At 36.0% G+C, this 17811-nt stretch overlaps 1 protein-coding gene across 1 annotated transcript in view; it reads left to right on the top strand.

Annotated features, from left to right (window-relative positions):
- The window catches only part of LOC140160832 (IgGFc-binding protein-like), an 81442-nt gene extending 63851 nt beyond the window's left edge, over window positions 1–17591 (top strand). The window contains exons 39-44 of the mRNA XM_072184144.1: window positions 511–839; window positions 3313–3460; window positions 12791–12915; window positions 14705–14794; window positions 15409–15615; window positions 17474–17591. Of these exons, the coding sequence (XP_072040245.1) occupies window positions 511–839; window positions 3313–3460; window positions 12791–12915; window positions 14705–14794; window positions 15409–15420 (704 nt within the window). The 3' untranslated portion in view covers window positions 15421–15615; window positions 17474–17591. The remainder of the gene's footprint in view (window positions 1–510; window positions 840–3312; window positions 3461–12790; window positions 12916–14704; window positions 14795–15408; window positions 15616–17473) is intronic.
- Window positions 17592–17811: the final 220 nt, after the last annotated feature.

Below are 17811 nucleotides of genomic sequence, written 5' to 3' on the forward strand. Positions count from 1 at the left end.
AAAGTCACTCTCTAGCAATGAATGTGTTACAAGTGGACTTTTATACATACTGGATTTTCAATCAATGTGTTACAAGACTCAAATCGTGGAATTGGGTGGTTCTTTCATACATGCTATTTTTCACATGCTCAATAGACACAGAGGATGAATTTGAGTTGTTCTTTCATACATATGACAGGCCTATGTATAGCAACAATATCCCATGCTTAACTCAATTTAGCCAAAAAAACTTGGGTGATCAGATTTTTAGCATTGTGTTTTGTACCTCTAATTGAGACCTGTACCAAAAAAGGTTTTAGGTAAATTGCACTGGTCGTTTTGATATTAGAAGTAAACACGGCACGATATGTGTGGTATACCACAAATGGGGCTATCACTTTTTCGCTCGTAACATCTAAATGGAATAAATTTTGGGCCTAAAATTTGACCGGGATTATGACAAAATCTGAGCTTTCTCAGGTCCTATCTTTAAGTGTCTTTAAAACGTTTTTAAATCGATCAACATTACAGATGTGAACTGCATGGCTCCTCTAGGCATGGAAAGTGGCATGTTTTCAGACGGGCAAATTGAAGCCTCTGATGCTTATGAGAAGGAATACAACTTCGTTGCAAAAGAAGCCAGACTCAGAAATGATTTATATTGGTCAACAGCAGATGAAAACCCAACACATCCGTGGATTCAAGTTTATTTCCAACAGAAAGTCAAGGTGTACGGACTACGCACACAGGGTAGTTCGTTGTGCAATGAGTTTGATGAATGGGTCACGTCATTGAGCATACAATATGGAGATAACAAGAATTCACTGACATACATTACGGATGCTGATGGTAACCCTAAGGTAGGTTGTCGTATATATATGGTTTTAATGTTACGATGTTGCTTTTACCGTACACTGAAAACATAATGTCGTAAGTTCTACTAAGTAAAAGTTAGTAAAAACGATGTCTCGTTCTACTAATCAATGATTTGTACGGCATGACAAGCGATGCTATATATTGGTTAGGCATGCTTAACTAACGTGCCTTACCAACGAAATGATTAGTACGGCATGGGTTTTACGAATTTCAAACCTGCCGTACTAACCTATAGGATCGTAAAAACGATGTCTCATCCTACTAATATTGGTTAGTTGGACAGGCTCAACTAACTAATATTGGTTAGTTGGACAGGCTCAACAAAGATTAGAACTCGTTTGACTGGCGGAACGAATCAGTTGTACAAATGTGATGTACGATGGTTGTGAAGGTGGAAAAGTATGCATACAGGTAATATTTCAAGTTATTTCTCTCAAAATGAGCACTAGATATTGTATTGATGGTGTAAGCTTCTTTTCTGTATGATCAGAAATGCTGTGCACATGTACATTGTGGTCGTAGAGACTAAAAGTCATAACTGCGTCACATCGCATGTAAGCTTATACATGTAGCTTTAAGCTTACATGCGATGTGACACAGCATCGTGACTTTTAGTCTTTACGACCACAATGTACATGTGGCACAGCATTTCTGATCATACAGAAAAGAAGCTTACACCATCAATACAATATCTAGTGCTCATTTTGAAAGAAATACCTTGAAATATTACCTGTTAGCATAGTTTTACACCTTCAAGTTTGTCGCTGCACAACCGCTACTCGGCCAGTCGTCTGCAAGCGTGGTCGAGTGCAGAACACATGATCGAAACAGCGGGAATGTTTAAAACATCGTAAAACCACCAGAGCTTTGTAAAACCAAATGGTACAACGAGTTCGTAAATGCTGCGATGACAGGGTTTACGAATTATCGATGCTGTACTAAATGTTGCATTGTCGTAGAACTTCCAAATCCAATTGGTAGGACCCACTCAACAACTATTATTCCTTCATTTACGAGTCTTGCATACGTCCGCTTAGTTACATATATCGTAAGACATCGTAAAAATTGGTAGAATGCGCTCAAGCAGTTTATTTTACGAATTTAAATTAGTAGAACACAACGAAAAACAAGCTTTTGTTTTCAGTGTAGACTTCTCCGTAGTCCACTTGCCAATTGTGCATACTCTGGTTATTACATTTAAGCTTAAAACTCTGATTTAATTAATGTGTGCACAATTGATAGATTTTCACAACTGATCTTTTCAGTCACCGTACGCCCTCTGTTTGTTAGCTTCCCAAGTGGACTACTGACTTTGGATTGCAGTTAACTTTTTAACACGGGACTATATGGAGAGTTAGGCCAATTTCTGGCCTAACTAAAATTGGTCATGATGTAATGCATCTTTAAATGAATCTGGCTTGTGATTGGTCGCCCAGATCTCGTTATTGTTTAAATCCTCCCGACATGTACTGATACCATTAACTATACATGGTACACAAATATCTAGGGAATGCGGCGCTTTTGTGCTGGCGGATGAACGTACGCATCTAGCGTGTATTGTACCACCATGCTAAGTCTTGTAATTAGATTTTATTGATAAACAAGTATGATTGACAGTGTGTTTTAGAGAACGAAGTCCCGGGGTAAATAGGGGGTTAAGTTCTGCTTAAAAGTGAAAGTCCATAGTCGGTTTTTCGGATAATAAACTGGCAGATTCTAAAATTAGAATTGTTCAGTATTGAAGTGTCATTATAATTATGCCATTATAATATGTTGCATTTTATACTTTACTTTTACTGTCACAAATATAATTATATAAACTTTTTCATAACCATTTTATACTAGTATTTTGATGTAATAAATATCAGTATAATTTCGAGTTCAACTAAATGCGTTCATCATGATTAATAACATTTTATTTATCAAAATCGACTATGGCATAGTCTACTTTTACCGGAGCCGTAACAAAATATACCAAAATTACTTTTTCGTCACAATTTGCGATAATAATAAGATTGAAAAATTATTTAAAGAACGAGAGTAATATATAAAATGTACGTGTGTAAATCTTAAACCGTTCCCAGTCATGCAGGCAAACGTTGAAAAAGTTTCCGTTTAGTCCAAGACAGAGTAGGCGAGATCGTGGGGTGTGTTTTTTCCGGGGTTTGAATATAGAAGTGGGTTCAGGATTGTTACTGCAGGGTACTTTTCATCACTCGTCAAATTCGGTAGATGCCGTGAGACAGGACTGTCCCTGCGAGTACAAAATGCTGTCTGATTCGAAACACAAGGTGGCGCTACACCACAATCATGATCAATCATTTACGTAAAGAGGCCTAAAACTTTTAAAGGCGAAACAAATATGCACAAAACAAATTGGCATTCATAGTTACTGACATCATTGATTGTATTTGGCGTATACAATTATGAAAGTGTGTGTTCAATTATCTATTTCAGGTATTTCGGGCTAATTTTGACTGCGATTCAGTTGTTACAATTATATTCGAGGAGCTAATAGATACCAAGATTTTGCGTATCGTACCTGTTCAATGGCATTATTGGATAGCACTTCGATTTGAAGTCCTTGGCTGCCCCATTCATCACGGTAAGATATAGCTCCATTAGCTTTTTAAAAGTAAAGGATACTTTAAAAGATGATTTATATATATCAGGTTTTTTTTGTTTGTTTGTTTGTTATGTTATGTTTTGTTTTGTTTTGTTTTGTTTTTGTTTGTTTCGTTTTTTGCTAATTAAGCATTGCATCGGTTTGTAAACGACTAAGATATTATTTTAATTCAAATTCTAATTCCCGGATATACATGTAGTTATATATTCAGTTGCATGGTTGCTTCAATGTTGCCCTTTTGTTTCTGAAATGAAATGGTGCTGATTTAGTGAAAAAGAACTTGGAACATTATTTTCGTCAACTCATCCATATTGGTTCGCCATCTACAAAACTTAAAGTATTTGTACAAGAAACTCGTAAAAGTGCTGGCTACGCCACTGGGGGCAACTCAGGGAAATGCCATCTAAAGGCGGATGAGCTATTCTCGGGGAACTGGATTTCACCATATCTCAGTAGCAGATACTTGTCAGAAGATGAAGTCAACGGCTAGTTTTACTGGCAGGTTTTCGTGGGATTGGAATATGAATCTGAATAATCCCAACGAGAGTGATGCCAGACGCAACCTCATGAAATCAATATTGAAGATTGCAATTTGGAATGAAACGATGATTTGGACGATGAATCAGGGAAAGTTAAACATTTCAACCAATTAATTGGAGAAATTATGTCCACTTATCTGGAATTTCAGAGATGATATGGACAGGAAAGGGTATTTCATCACAGTAACCACGTAGTATTCTGGTACAGTCAACGAAGAAGTCACCAAATGAAAGTTACCATTCAACCATTCATGTTACCAAGGCAACCCCATGAATATGTCAGTAATCCAGGCATATGCAACTAAAAAGTTGGAGCAAGGAGCGCCAATAAATGTGACGTGTCATATCAAAAGCAGACACTTTTGGCCAGGATCTTAAATATGGAGTAATAGCCAGAAATCTGCCCGGGGTGATTTTTTCACAATTTGGGTTTGTTACGAATTTATTTTGTGATGTTATTAATGCTAAAAATATTGTCTGATAGTTTCAGACTGGAATATAAGTGGCATCTTGTATTTTTGAGACATTTTTCAAGGTAGTACCACTCATAGTACTAAACATTATCAATAATATATGATGGACAGTAACAGTTTAGGGGAATCAAATGAGAGGTGGGAGATGCTTTTGGACTTTTGCCTAGAAAACATATTTGCAATCATCAACACCTACTTCAAACAACACCCAGGACGATTATATACCTGGTCATCACCAGATCAACGCACTGAACATCAGATTTGAAAGTTGTGCTTTAGAAAATATCTTTTATTAGCAAATTATGTTAGTTTGAAAAGCAAAAACGTTGCCTCCCCCCCCAAAAAAAAAAAAAAAGCTCATGGGGCAAGTCGAAGCCTGTGAAAATTGAAAATCTTACACTAGAAGCCTAAATTTTACACCTAAGTTTAACATTAGGGTTTGAAAAAAAAATACAGCACCAAACATCATAATTTTTCTGATATTTACCGAAAAATGAAAATAATTGCGTTTCATTTGACCGAGAAAATTAATTATAAAGTGAAAAGGGGTAACTAAAAATGTTGCTAATTTCAACATCGGATTCGATCGTTTCCATTGCCTAATGTATTGACTGAGTGGGTCTTGTATAACAATAGCTATTGTCTGACTGACGTTCTGAGAGCATTTGTAAAATTATTATCTATTCCAAATCCAGTGACATCTTATTAATTTCCTTGGACCTATGAATGTATCTAAATAGGTATTAGCATTTTACTTGTTATTAGCATTTTATACATGGCCGTATAGTGTTAGTACCATACTTTTCATGTCCAGCTGGTTAACATTGGACTAAACCTACCAGGACAATATGCATGAGGCGTCACCTGGTCACAGGAAATGGAACAAATAATAGCAGACAAATCACTGATGCCTAACAGGACAGAACAGTTCGTAATTAACGATTTGTGCTCAGGTTGTTTTTATTCTCAGGAATTTGAAAAAGTGGACTTTTTTTTCAAAATTTGGACCTTTTTGGACTTTGGGGCGGATTTTGAAAAAGTGGATTTTTTCCAGAATTTGGACCTTTATTGACCAAAAAGGCATAAAAACCCCAATCTCGCTATGCTCGCAAATGAAAAAGCTTTAAAAAATACTATAAAAATGACTTTGTAAAAGAGGGGAAATTAAAGATGAGAATGACTTAAAAGCATCTATATACATTAGCATCAGTGGCGTACCGTGGCCGCCCCAACCCCGGGGGGCTGAAGAAAATTCAATTTTGCCGCCCCTTCCTCAACAGCCCGAAAAGGTTGACCTAATTTTTTTCTCGGTCGTTTGAAAAAGTGAAGAGCAAAAAAAAAAAAAAGGGGTTTCAGGCGTTAGCGCCCGAAAAGCAGGACATTTTGATGTATAGTACCATTTTTCAACATTTTTTATGCTTTATCAAATTTTTCCGCCCTTTTTTATTTGCCGCCCCTTCGTTTTTGCCGCCCCTGTTTTTTGCCCTTCTTCTTCCGCCGCCCTTTTTATTTTTGCCGCCCCTGCTTTTACCCCGGGGACTGGCGCCCCAAAGCCCCCCCAAATACGCGCATGAGCATGATATCACTTTTAGCTGTTTAAGCCTAAAATTTGGTTTTACATGATGTTGAAAAATTAATAAATGATCCCATCAAACAACCGTGGAATCCAGACAGGAGGATATGTGAGTTCATAAGGGCAATGTCGGGGAAAAAAGTTCACAGTCGATGCGAAGAGATGAGGTCCGACCAACAGCAATTATAATGAATGGTTCATGTTCTACTAATTCCAGCGGACGGTCTGTGGCTAGTAAGGAATCGTCATTGACCATACGCAGATCTGGCCAGGGATCTACACGAAGGGATAAGCTTCCTAGAATGCTGCCCTCATTCGGAATATGTATCCTAGGTCTAGACAATAGGCGGATTAGCGGCCATTTTGTCTTCGACATGATTTTATTCACGTGTCCTTATACTTTAGTACACAATTATATAAGTTAACAGGTTTACAATATTAAAATTATATTTTGAATATACAATATACCGTAGAAACCCGTCTATAAGGAATAGAAGCGACTGTGATGATAGCATATTTCACGCTAGCGCCCTCCACAATATTATATCATTATGGAATTTGAGCAAATCATTTACCGACACAAGCAGGTATACAATGTATTATTTTATCTTTATTTCGCATCTCACGAGCATAGCTCACTTGGCAAGGCATAAGACTTTGGTTCTTTAGATCGGAAGATGGTGAGTTCGAGCCTCATCACGGTCACACAAACTTTTATAAACAAAATATTGTTCAAACTTTTCATTTATATTTTCTTGCATTTTCTAAAGACTCCTTTCGTGATCATTTTTTTTCATATTTAGTTTAATTTATTCTATTGTTTTTCTTTTATTGTTTCTTTTCTTTGTCTTTTTTTCTTGTTTAATTTTATTTTTTCTTTATTTTTCTTTGATTCATATAATATTGGCAGGATAAGGAGAGGAGGGAACTAAAGACCCATTCAGTGATTTGCTCATCCGGACGATCGTAAAAATCATCAAAATTCACCTTTGTCATTGTCATAGATGTGGTAACATGGCCTGCTAGTGGTTCAGCAGAAAACCGTGTGACACATAATATACATTTGGCTACATTTTATTATACGATAAATACGAATTTATTAAACATGGTAACAAATATTCTCTAGCAGATCGGTTATACGATGGAACTGGTAGGCATAGGCCTATTATAAATTCGGGATATTAAATATCTTCCTGACGAGACAGATCTGCGCATGTGGTCAAAGACGATTCCTTACTAGCCACAGACCGTCCGCTGGAATTAGTTGAATCGCTATGGCTGTTGGTCGGACCTCTCATCTCTCCACATCGATTGTGACCTATCCCCGACATTGCCCTTATGAACTCACATCCTCCTGTTTTTCGCTGGCGAAGTTACGTAATAATCGGATTAACTACCATAGCAATAGGTGAAAACAATTTTTGAATTCAGCATCGAAGTGGTTACGTAATCCTCTTGGTTACCGGATCACACTATTCAGCATCGAAGTGGTTACGTAATTCTCTTGGTTACCGGATCACGCTACTTTGGTATGCCTTCGAGTGCCATATACTTTATGTGGTGATCATTTCGATCGTGGTTCATTACTCTAGCGCGTGATCCCGTTGACATAGTAACATTACGTAACTTCGATACTGAATTTTGGTATGCCTTCGAGTGCCATATACTTTGTGTGGTGATTGTTTCGATCGTGGTTCATTACTCAAGAGCGTGATCCCGTTGACATAGTAACATTACGTAACTTTGATACTGAATATACCGCGTTATACACTGATACGTTCAGGCGGTACCTCTTCATTGAACCATATCATGCTGCACCTGTAAGATCTTTGAAAAGACCAGTATTGTATTCAATCTATGATTGCAGACATACACAGTACAGATGATGAGTGTAACCTGCTTGTAGCGCAGCGCGATATGTTCAAAATTGTTTTCACCTATTGCTATGGTAATTAATCCGATTAATTACGCAACTTCACCAGCGTATAATGGCCGAATAAATTCTGACCATCACTTGGCTTGTTGGATTCGTCTATACTACAATTCGCTGTCGAAGTGACGTAATAATCGCAATAACTACCATCAAGCAGATTGCACTAATCACCCGCGTATGTCACCAAACATAGATTGAATACCACTCTTTTCATAAATACTAATCTTACATGGCGAGTGATTAGCATTTCTTTGACAACTATGGTTTAATGCATAGGTGCCACGTGAACGATAAAGTGCAGGGCTATATATTCGAAATTGTATTCATCAATTGCTATGGTAGTTAATCCGATTAATTACGTCACATCGACAGCGAATAGCCTGTAGTATGGGTTCAAGTGGAACAAAATAGAGTATGTCCATTGCTAGCTATGGTAATTAATCATGTTAGTGTTTACATCACTACTTCGGTGAAGACAAGAGAAGTGTGCCTTCTCTACCAACGCCTGTGATATAACAGGTGCAAGCGAAACAAAATTGAATGACCAGAATAGTTTCCTTTGTCAGATGAATTGATTGAAGTTTTTGAAGACACTCTATTCTTGATGGGACAATAGATTCAAATATGGAATAATTATTATTCCTCATCTATTTTTTTTATTTAAAAAACTGCAATTGTGGCAACAGAACAATATTTATTTTGATTTCATTTCAAGTAGAAACAAAATCGTGCTTAAGCCAAAAACGCACCCTACCTCAAGAATTGGGATGGCACAAAGGTGCAACATAGGTTTTATTGCAAAGACGAGGACAGACAAGTAGTTACAACACATCTGTCTAACCGTGGGTTTCGCTATTATTTAGAATAAATGCTTTTACTAGTTTCTATAAAACCACAAAATTACTAAAAAAACTATAAAAAAAAACTATAAAAAAATATATAAAAAAACCGCACCTAAAATTAAAAGTAGAAAGGTAGATTTGAAGAAAGATAAAAAGAACATGTCAAAAAGTTAAAATTAAACGAGAATGAAAAAACGGAACCGGTGCCCGGACCATGCTCTCTTCAGCATGTCTTCAGTTCCGAAGTCTGACGCTCTATCAATTGAGCTATACGATCCTGATATACGAAACAGTCGTTATTATGTCAATACAATTGATTGGTGTTACAACATACTTAGATGGAATGCATAGCCACCCAGTGCCAGTATATATTTGCTCAAACTCCAAATACAACAAGCAACCAATTTTATTGAGGGCGTTTCTTAGGTATATCCTTGTAGACGGGGTTTTACGGTATTCTGTAGTAAATCGATCAAATGACGGTGATTGTTCAGGTATTATATATATGCTTGATAAAATGAAACTGTCTGACCAGCTAGTATTCTTCTCCGCCGTCAGTGTGATTCCAGACACTCCACGTACCGTGTTGCGAAGGTGGAGGAGACTAAAGTTGTATTGACGAACACGCATGCGTTAAAAACTATGTAGCCTAGGTCGAACAATAGCGCACACCGACACCGCCTGGCTAATAATTATTTGGTGCAGCAGAGACACTAAAATGAATACACGGGATCGATACACGTGAATTGCTATGCACGATTTTGATATCAGACGAAAATCTTCGGATACCGGGTTAGAAAATGATGAATATCTCCCGTAAATGAATTTTCTCAAGAAACCAGATGTGGTCTCATACACTTGAAAATACGTGTTGAACAGATATGATGGTCGCTAGAATGCGCTTTGAAAATTGGCCGTGCGCTTTGAACTCAAAATCGGACCAAAACTCTAATTTTATATTGCGTTGGTCCTGTATGGACTACAGCGTGTAGTACAGCTGCACTCACTACAAGGCAGTATAAAAGTCGATGACCATTGACCTCAATGGGGTATACAAGCTTATTCACGCACAACCAAGATCAATTACCCGGCTATTATGAGTAGCCTTAGTCATGTCCCTCGACTTATTATTCGTCCCAAAGAGCTTCAAAGGTCTGAACCAAATGGCCAATCGTGGCTGTAGATTCAACCTACCATGGCGATTTCTGCCATGAAGATATAGGGTCGATGACACTGTGTAGCGTGACGTAGTTTCCGGCATTGTTCTTATGCACTTTCACCCTCCTGGTCAGAAAAATATTTAATATCCGAATTTATAATATGCCTACCAGTTCGATCGTTTATTTGATACCATGTTAAATAAATTCGTATTTATCGTATAATAAAATGTGGCCAAATGTATACATGCGCTTATTTTTTGCAGGGGGGGCTTTGGGGCGCCAGCCCCGGGGTCAAAGCAGGGGCGGCCAAATCGAAGGGCGGCGAAAAGAAGAAGGGCGGCAAAAAGAGGGCGGCGGAAGAAAAAGGGCGGCAAAAAGAATTAGTAAAGAAAAAAAAGGGCAGAAAATGTGAAAAAATTTTACTATACATACAAATGTGTTGCTTTTGGGGCGGTAGCGCCTAAAAATCCTTTAGGATCACTGGTATATGTGTACATAGTGTGTGGGTCAAGAATAATAATCTTCTATGGACTTGGCTACTAAGGGACCGTTCACAAACACTTGTTAGGGGGTCTGATGCAAAAGGGGGCCTGAAATTTTTTAACCTCCTGGGGCTGAAAAAATGACCAAAAATTTTCCTGGACAAATTAAGTTTATATGCTTTTTTATGGGGTTGACCAATAATTTTCATGTTAAATAGAGGGCCCTGAAATTTTTGAGGTATGTAAAAGGGGGGCCGAAAAGTTTTCGCGATGACATTTTGTTGTTGGTTCGCCACGCCTGTGTGCTTCTTTCACTGCTTGGAAGGTATCGGTAACACTGACAAATAGATGTGACTATGACCAACGCTCTGCAGGGTCTATTGTTCTATTGTTTCCGATTAGAGCGCTGACATATTGGAAAATGTTGCCAATCAATATTCATGAGAGTGTACATTCAACGTCCAGTTTTCTAAATTGAGTGACTTGTGTTTGGCAGGTGTGAAATGCATCTGACTGGGCGTTTTAATTACGTAACGAATAAAGGCATTGACATCATCGAATGGCTGCCCAGTGCTGTTATGTGTTCAGTTATTATAAAGGCCTAATAATTATTATTAAATGTATTCATCTTTCTTTTCTTTTCCCTTCTCTGTACTTATTCTTTCCTAGGCCTACACTTTATCACTCCCTCGCTCTCCTTGTCCCCTCTCACCCTCCCTCTCTCATTCTCATCATTTTCCTTATATTTCTATTTATCTACTTGAATTTATTATATCTGCAGTACTATAGACCACTTGGCATGTGATGTCATTGCCCGGCAGTATGCGCGCGCATTATGGCAATTTCCATTGTCCTTTGCCCTGCAGTGTGCGTGCGAATCGTAGTTTGCTAAGGGCACGTGAATTTTAAATCGCCCGCCACATTTCATATAGTACAAGAAAGCTATTGAACAGTGTAGCGGCTCGTTTAAACATATCGACAGACGAGTCCCTCGCCTTTGTTGATAAACACTGATGTCAAGTGGCATGATGCAGTCATGTCTACAGTAGAATTCAGCTCAACTGATTAAATCAGATCTTCTCTGGTTGTGCACAAGTGTCTGTTTTACATGTGCGACATCGCAATAAAGCTGGTATTATAGCTTCAGTTGGGTAACCGATTATAAAGGAAACGAAAGGAAACAATGGTATGTGTACCTTTGTTCACGAAATGAGACAATGACCTGCTTTTTGTTAACCAGCATTCTTCAAAATGAGCAACATAATGATTGTTGACTTAACACGGTTTGGAAATAATTTCTTCATATTTTTGGTGTTATCTGTCGTTTACATATCCTTCCTAAAACACAAAAGTGCGACCCTCTCCAAACATCTAAATTAGCTAAATATTTAGGACATGTTACAAAACGATATTTTCTAGAACCTATTTAGAATAGTTTAAATGTAGCTTGTACCGTTTTTTTGTGGCATCCTTCAGAACGGAGCAGTCCGTTACCAATATAGCTCAATATTTTCGGTCAAATCTCCATTCAATTAACACGAGGAGTTGGCTAGCTATGAGCTAGCTATGCTTTGCCCTCACTCATATTCTACGAAAGTGCGACCCCTTCTGAACATCTAACCTAGCTGTAATTTTAGGTCATGTTAGAGAAATATATTTGCTAGAAGTTTGGAGAATAGTTAAAATATTGGCCGGTTATTTTTCACACAGTAATGTTAACTAGGCAATGCCCATATACTTATAACATACACTGTTTGTAGAGATCACGCGTCAATGGTGAGAGCACTGTGTATTGTGTATAGGAAAACGGACAGTAACTGCAGTATGGTCTATAGAAATAACGATGTAATAGGATTAACTACTAGAGCAAATAGATGAATACAATTTTTGAATATATAACCCTGCACTACAACGTTCACGCTGTACTTATGCATTGAACTATAGATGTCAAAGAAATGCTTATCACTTGCACCTGCATATGTCCATAATTTAAACAAAATCTGATCTTTCCAAAATTAATTGAGCACATGCAGCAAAGATTTCCCTTTGGCTCATAATAAAATTATTACTAAAATAAGACTCTTTAGACCTTTACCTTTTATAGAGCACTGTGAATTTTTTTCCTGTTTCTTCTTGTTTAAAAAGTGACTGAAAGTAACACAAAATGGGTCATTTTGCCGGATTGGCGCCCATGAGCAGAATTACCGTGAATTTAGTGACGCCCACATGTTGATATTTTGAAACAGGTGCAATGACATTTTGAATCCTAAATTAACTTTGATGGACTCTTATTTTTGTTCGTTACAGCGATACCTCTTCAAGGCAAAACAACAGCGCAGAGCAGCACGTACGATATAAACAGGTCCCCTCCAGTAACGCGGTTGATGGTAATACAGATGGCGTCTATAGTCACAGGTCGTGTACACATACACGTGAGTTTTGACATTACTAACGGAACTTTTTATCATTTTACATAAATGAATTATAATCAAACTAAAAAAATAATTATCAAATATATCAACATTTAAGGACAGGTTTACATCTGAAATATATTACACACATTTTGAAATTTCCAAAAAAGAGCTAACAATGGCCATAAATTTTCAAAATGACGGGTCATTTTGGATTATTTGGCGCCCAGGTAGAATATTCTCAATGGAATCATGGGAAATAGTATTTCATTTTATTTATGACTCATGATTAATGTTCTGTAACTATATTTAAATGACTATTTTGTGATTCTAACATTCTTTTTATGGTTTGTTTCTAAATGATATCCACCAAAAAACGTATTACAAAGGCTCCATAGGCCACTGTGGACACTGTGTTGTAATTTCATTATGTTAACAACAAAAGAGTAACTTTTTTTGCACATAACATTATTTTGCCAGGGGTTTCCGCGACTTCTTTTTTAGAAAAGTGGAGAATCACGAAATGGATCACGAAATGTCTCTTTAAATAACTAAAAAAACACCTTAAAGCAAAATATCTCATGTAATCAGAATCACGGGATGTAGTAACAATGAATTATCTAACAACACTCTTCATAGATTTTTAAAAATATAAATTGTTGGTGCCAGCGTACAGCAATGTGATGATAAATGTGAATCATGAAAAATATTACTTACATTTTATTTGTCACTGATTTGAGTGAGATTATAATTTTTATCTTTTAATATCATAAATATTAAATATTATCAAAATATTGAGGCAAATTGTAGCTATTTTGAAGATACACATGAAGATTGCGCTGAGGGATCGTCTCCTGATGTAGCTCCGCACCACCCACTTTTTAACCTGCACTGTATATTTCGCACCTCTACAATTTTATGTTCAAGTTGTTCCTACCCATGCACACAAGCAGTGGGTTTTTCCTCATAATTGAGGCTGCACTTTAAAGGAAGGAAGGAAAAAAGATTAATTTATTGTATTTTTAGGATATTAAGCCTCTAAGAGAGTGAGTTTTCTTTCATTAAAGCCACATTATAACATTTCTTTAAAAATAGATTAGTATTAATTTTCAATAAAATATTAGCATTTACTGTCAGATATGTCCCCTTTTAATTTTGAACCGAACAAGTGAGGTAAAGCAAAGAAAATCAGAATTTACAACTAGCGCCAATGCATGTCACGCCGGCGGTTGTAATATGGTACGATCCTCTGGCGTGTGTGTACGTGTGTCCCGCACGCCGTGTACGTAGAACTGTGTTGACATCGCATACGCGTTCGACTAATATTTCTATCGTAATAATAAAACGCTGATTCAGGCGGTTTATTCAAAATCTCGGATTTTGACAAAACTACAGCACCTAAAGGCTTGTTTTTTTGCAGAGAATCTTTGTTTACTAAAGTACATTACAATCGTGGTAAAAACCTGAATTTAAATTTTTTTGAGGGCGTTCTCCTCGGCAAATGTTATAATATGGCTTTAATCTCATCTGTTTGGCTTCAAATTACAAGAACAGTATCCTGATAGTTGTTATATTATTATTAATTACAATAAGAATAACCAAATTTACTGTATTTTTAGGTGAATTAGGATAATAAATTCCGAACCAAAATATTTTCCTTTCATTAGTCCCTGTCTTCATTTGTATGCTTGTCTGTTTTCTGTCTGCCGGAGTCTGTCTTTCTTCGAATATTTGATCGTGTTTAATGTTTTAATTTACTGTTTCGTGTAGTTTCGTAATTATAATCCTAATGTTTTCTTTACGTATCCAGAATCCAGTGGAAAACCTTGGTGGTATGTCGACTTGGGAGAATCCCAATGCGTGGGAAAGATTGTCATCTACAATAGGGTTGATTGTTGTGGTCAGTAACGTTTTGTTTAAATTAGATAGAATCCTAGATTCGTTACAGTATAGCCTTATCATAAATGTTCCTTCAAATCGTTATTTTATCCCTTGACGTAAATTCAAGTAGAAGAATGTTCATTGTGGGTGTGTACATTCTTAAAACTGTACTGGTCAGTTTTGTCCGTGTAATTTACCGACTCAATGGGTCAAAATGGTAATTTTACAAATTTCGACCACAAAAATGGGCGAATTTAGTTTTACAGATCTTCCTGTAAATACTATATCACTTGAATTCACAGTATTAAATTTGAATGCAGTGATTTATATATTGATTGTTTTATTTGATAATACAAAATATATTTATTTATTGATTGATTTATTGATTGATTGATTGATTTAGTGATTGGTTGATATTTATTTATTTATTTATTTATTTATTTATTTATTTATTTATTTATATATTTATTTATTTATTTATTTATTTATTTATTTATTTATTTATTTATTTATTTATATATTTATTTATTTATTTATTTATTTATTTATTTATTTATTTATTTATTTATTTATTTATAAAACAAATTTATATATTTATAAATAAATAAATAAAAAAATCTTTGTATTTTTCAGGGAATAGTTTAAAGGGTGCCGAAATACGTGTTGGCGATAATCCGAATACTGCCCTTAATGAAAAATTCGGAGAGGTGAAATCTGAAAATGCCGCAAAAACAATAATAACGTCCGCGTTATACGGGAGGTATATTAGCGTTCATTTACCACGCTCAGACTTCTTGCAGCTGTGTGAGGTTCAGGCATTTACTGGACACTGCCGAACAGGTTTGATATTATTTAGATGGAACCATTCCATTGTAATCATACTTTTAAAATCTCAGAACATATGAGGTCAGCATCCTTTCTTCAAGAAAAACAGATTCTAAGATCCTGTTAGAACCAATATCTTGCTTTCAATTCTTATCTAAATGAAATCTTATTTGTAACATGTAAGATATGATTTGTAAGTGTAAGTGTTTTTGATAGAAACTGATGCATAATAAAACTAATGTTCACTTGGTAAAAAAAGAAAAAAACCAAAATGTTTATTTACTGAACAAACCTGATGAATCTATTCAACGAAGTTAAAAAAATACTAATGCCATTTATTATTATTATTATTATTATTATTATTATTATTATTATTATTATTATTATTATCATTATTATTATCATCATCATCATCATCATCATCATCATCATCATCATCATCATCACCACCATCATCATCATTTTAGCTTTTTATTTACAGTGAAGTAAAAGCGAAATGAAATAACATACAATGGAAGAAACTAAACTATATGGCGGAAACGATCGAAACATAGTATATTTTGATCAGCTCGTAATCGGCGGGCCTTATGGCACGCGGATTAATATCTATTATGTTTTATTTCGAGAATTGTCTTCTGACATCCTGCCAGAAGTACCACAAATTATTCATTCAAGTCCGATACGTTGTCTATTTTCTTTAACAAGCACAATCGGAGACCAGACATGTCAACTATGACACTTTTAATGTGGATCTTTTTTTCGGCGTAGTGATAAAAGCCTAACAATTCCCGCCGATTACAAGCTGTTCAAACTGTAGGTGCAGTCAGGCATTGATCACACTCGCAATTTGCCCGTCGTTCTTATTCATGCAGTCAGCTAGATTTTGGCGTAAGGGCTCGGATAGGGACGTTTTCACGTAATTGAATAATTTTGATAAAAATGTGGAATAAATTCGCGATATAATACACATCTGATGGCAAATGATTACAAATTTATATTTGTGAAATTTAACAGTCATCGATGTCAATTGTATCAATCTAATGATGTGCACTTAAAGTGTGTGTATCTGGGATAAACAAAAGCCGTCCAAACTGCCGTGCAATTTTGACCTTTCGTATTGAAGATATAGATTTTTTTCTCCAAAACGCCCAAAAAAATTAGGTCTTTGGGGGAAAATGTATATCTTTACTCTAGATGGTCAAACTTTTCAACTGATGGTCGGCTTTTCTCCCAGCTACATACACTGTAAGTACATATCATTAGATTGATAAAGTTTACTTCGAGGACTGTTACACATCAAAAATATGAAAAAAATATCAAATTTTAATAATTCGCCATAAAATTTGTATCATAACGCGAATTAAAAAAACAACAAGATTATTTGATATTAGAAGGACATTCCTTGTATTCAGAATGCAATTAGATATGTCTGATGTGTTCTCAGGTCCCACAAAAAATTCTAAGCAGACGTTGCTATCCGATTTCTTAAAAGGGCTTCAAAAACATTTCATATTTGCTCTTAGTATAATAGTAATTAGCTATATTATGTGATGAAATTGGACTGCCAAACTGTATTTCGACATAATTTAAACTTAAATTGTCTACATTCTACAATATTGAAATGTTTAACCCCCTGAGCACTATCAGTGAATCTAACATTGCCTATGATTGGTCAATTACAAGATATATTTACTTTAATCACCAATCAGAATGGAGCTTTGTAAATAAGTCACCCCAATTGTTTTGCATGGTGAAATTATTGGTCCATTTGAAAATGAAAAATTCTTTTTGGCCAATCGGCAGGTAGTTCTCATATGGGTTTAAATCCTGATTTGGTTAACCATTGTCCATGTTGTCTGTTTTATTTCAACAGAGATCCCCTTGTAGGCAAACAAACAGGCCAGAGCAGCACATACGATGCGATTAAATCCCTTCGGGTAAAGCAGTAGATGGAAAGTTCACTACCAACTATCATCTGGGATCATGTACACATACACGTAGGTTATTTTTTATAAATATAATCATACTTTAGGCGACGAAAAAAAACCATTTTACCATTCTATATCTACGGGCGGGCGGATCTTCCCATAGGGTCGGTCGGTCGGGCATCTCATCTTTTTTCTTATTTTTTTTTCTTTCTGGAGACTAAAATCTTTAAAAAGGATTATTTGTTTCTAAAAATGTTCAGTCAGCTTTTTAGCAAAATTTAAC

Source organism: Amphiura filiformis, chromosome 9, assembly GCF_039555335.1.
Source record: "Amphiura filiformis chromosome 9, Afil_fr2py, whole genome shotgun sequence".
Taxonomy (NCBI): domain Eukaryota; kingdom Metazoa; phylum Echinodermata; class Ophiuroidea; order Amphilepidida; family Amphiuridae; genus Amphiura; species Amphiura filiformis.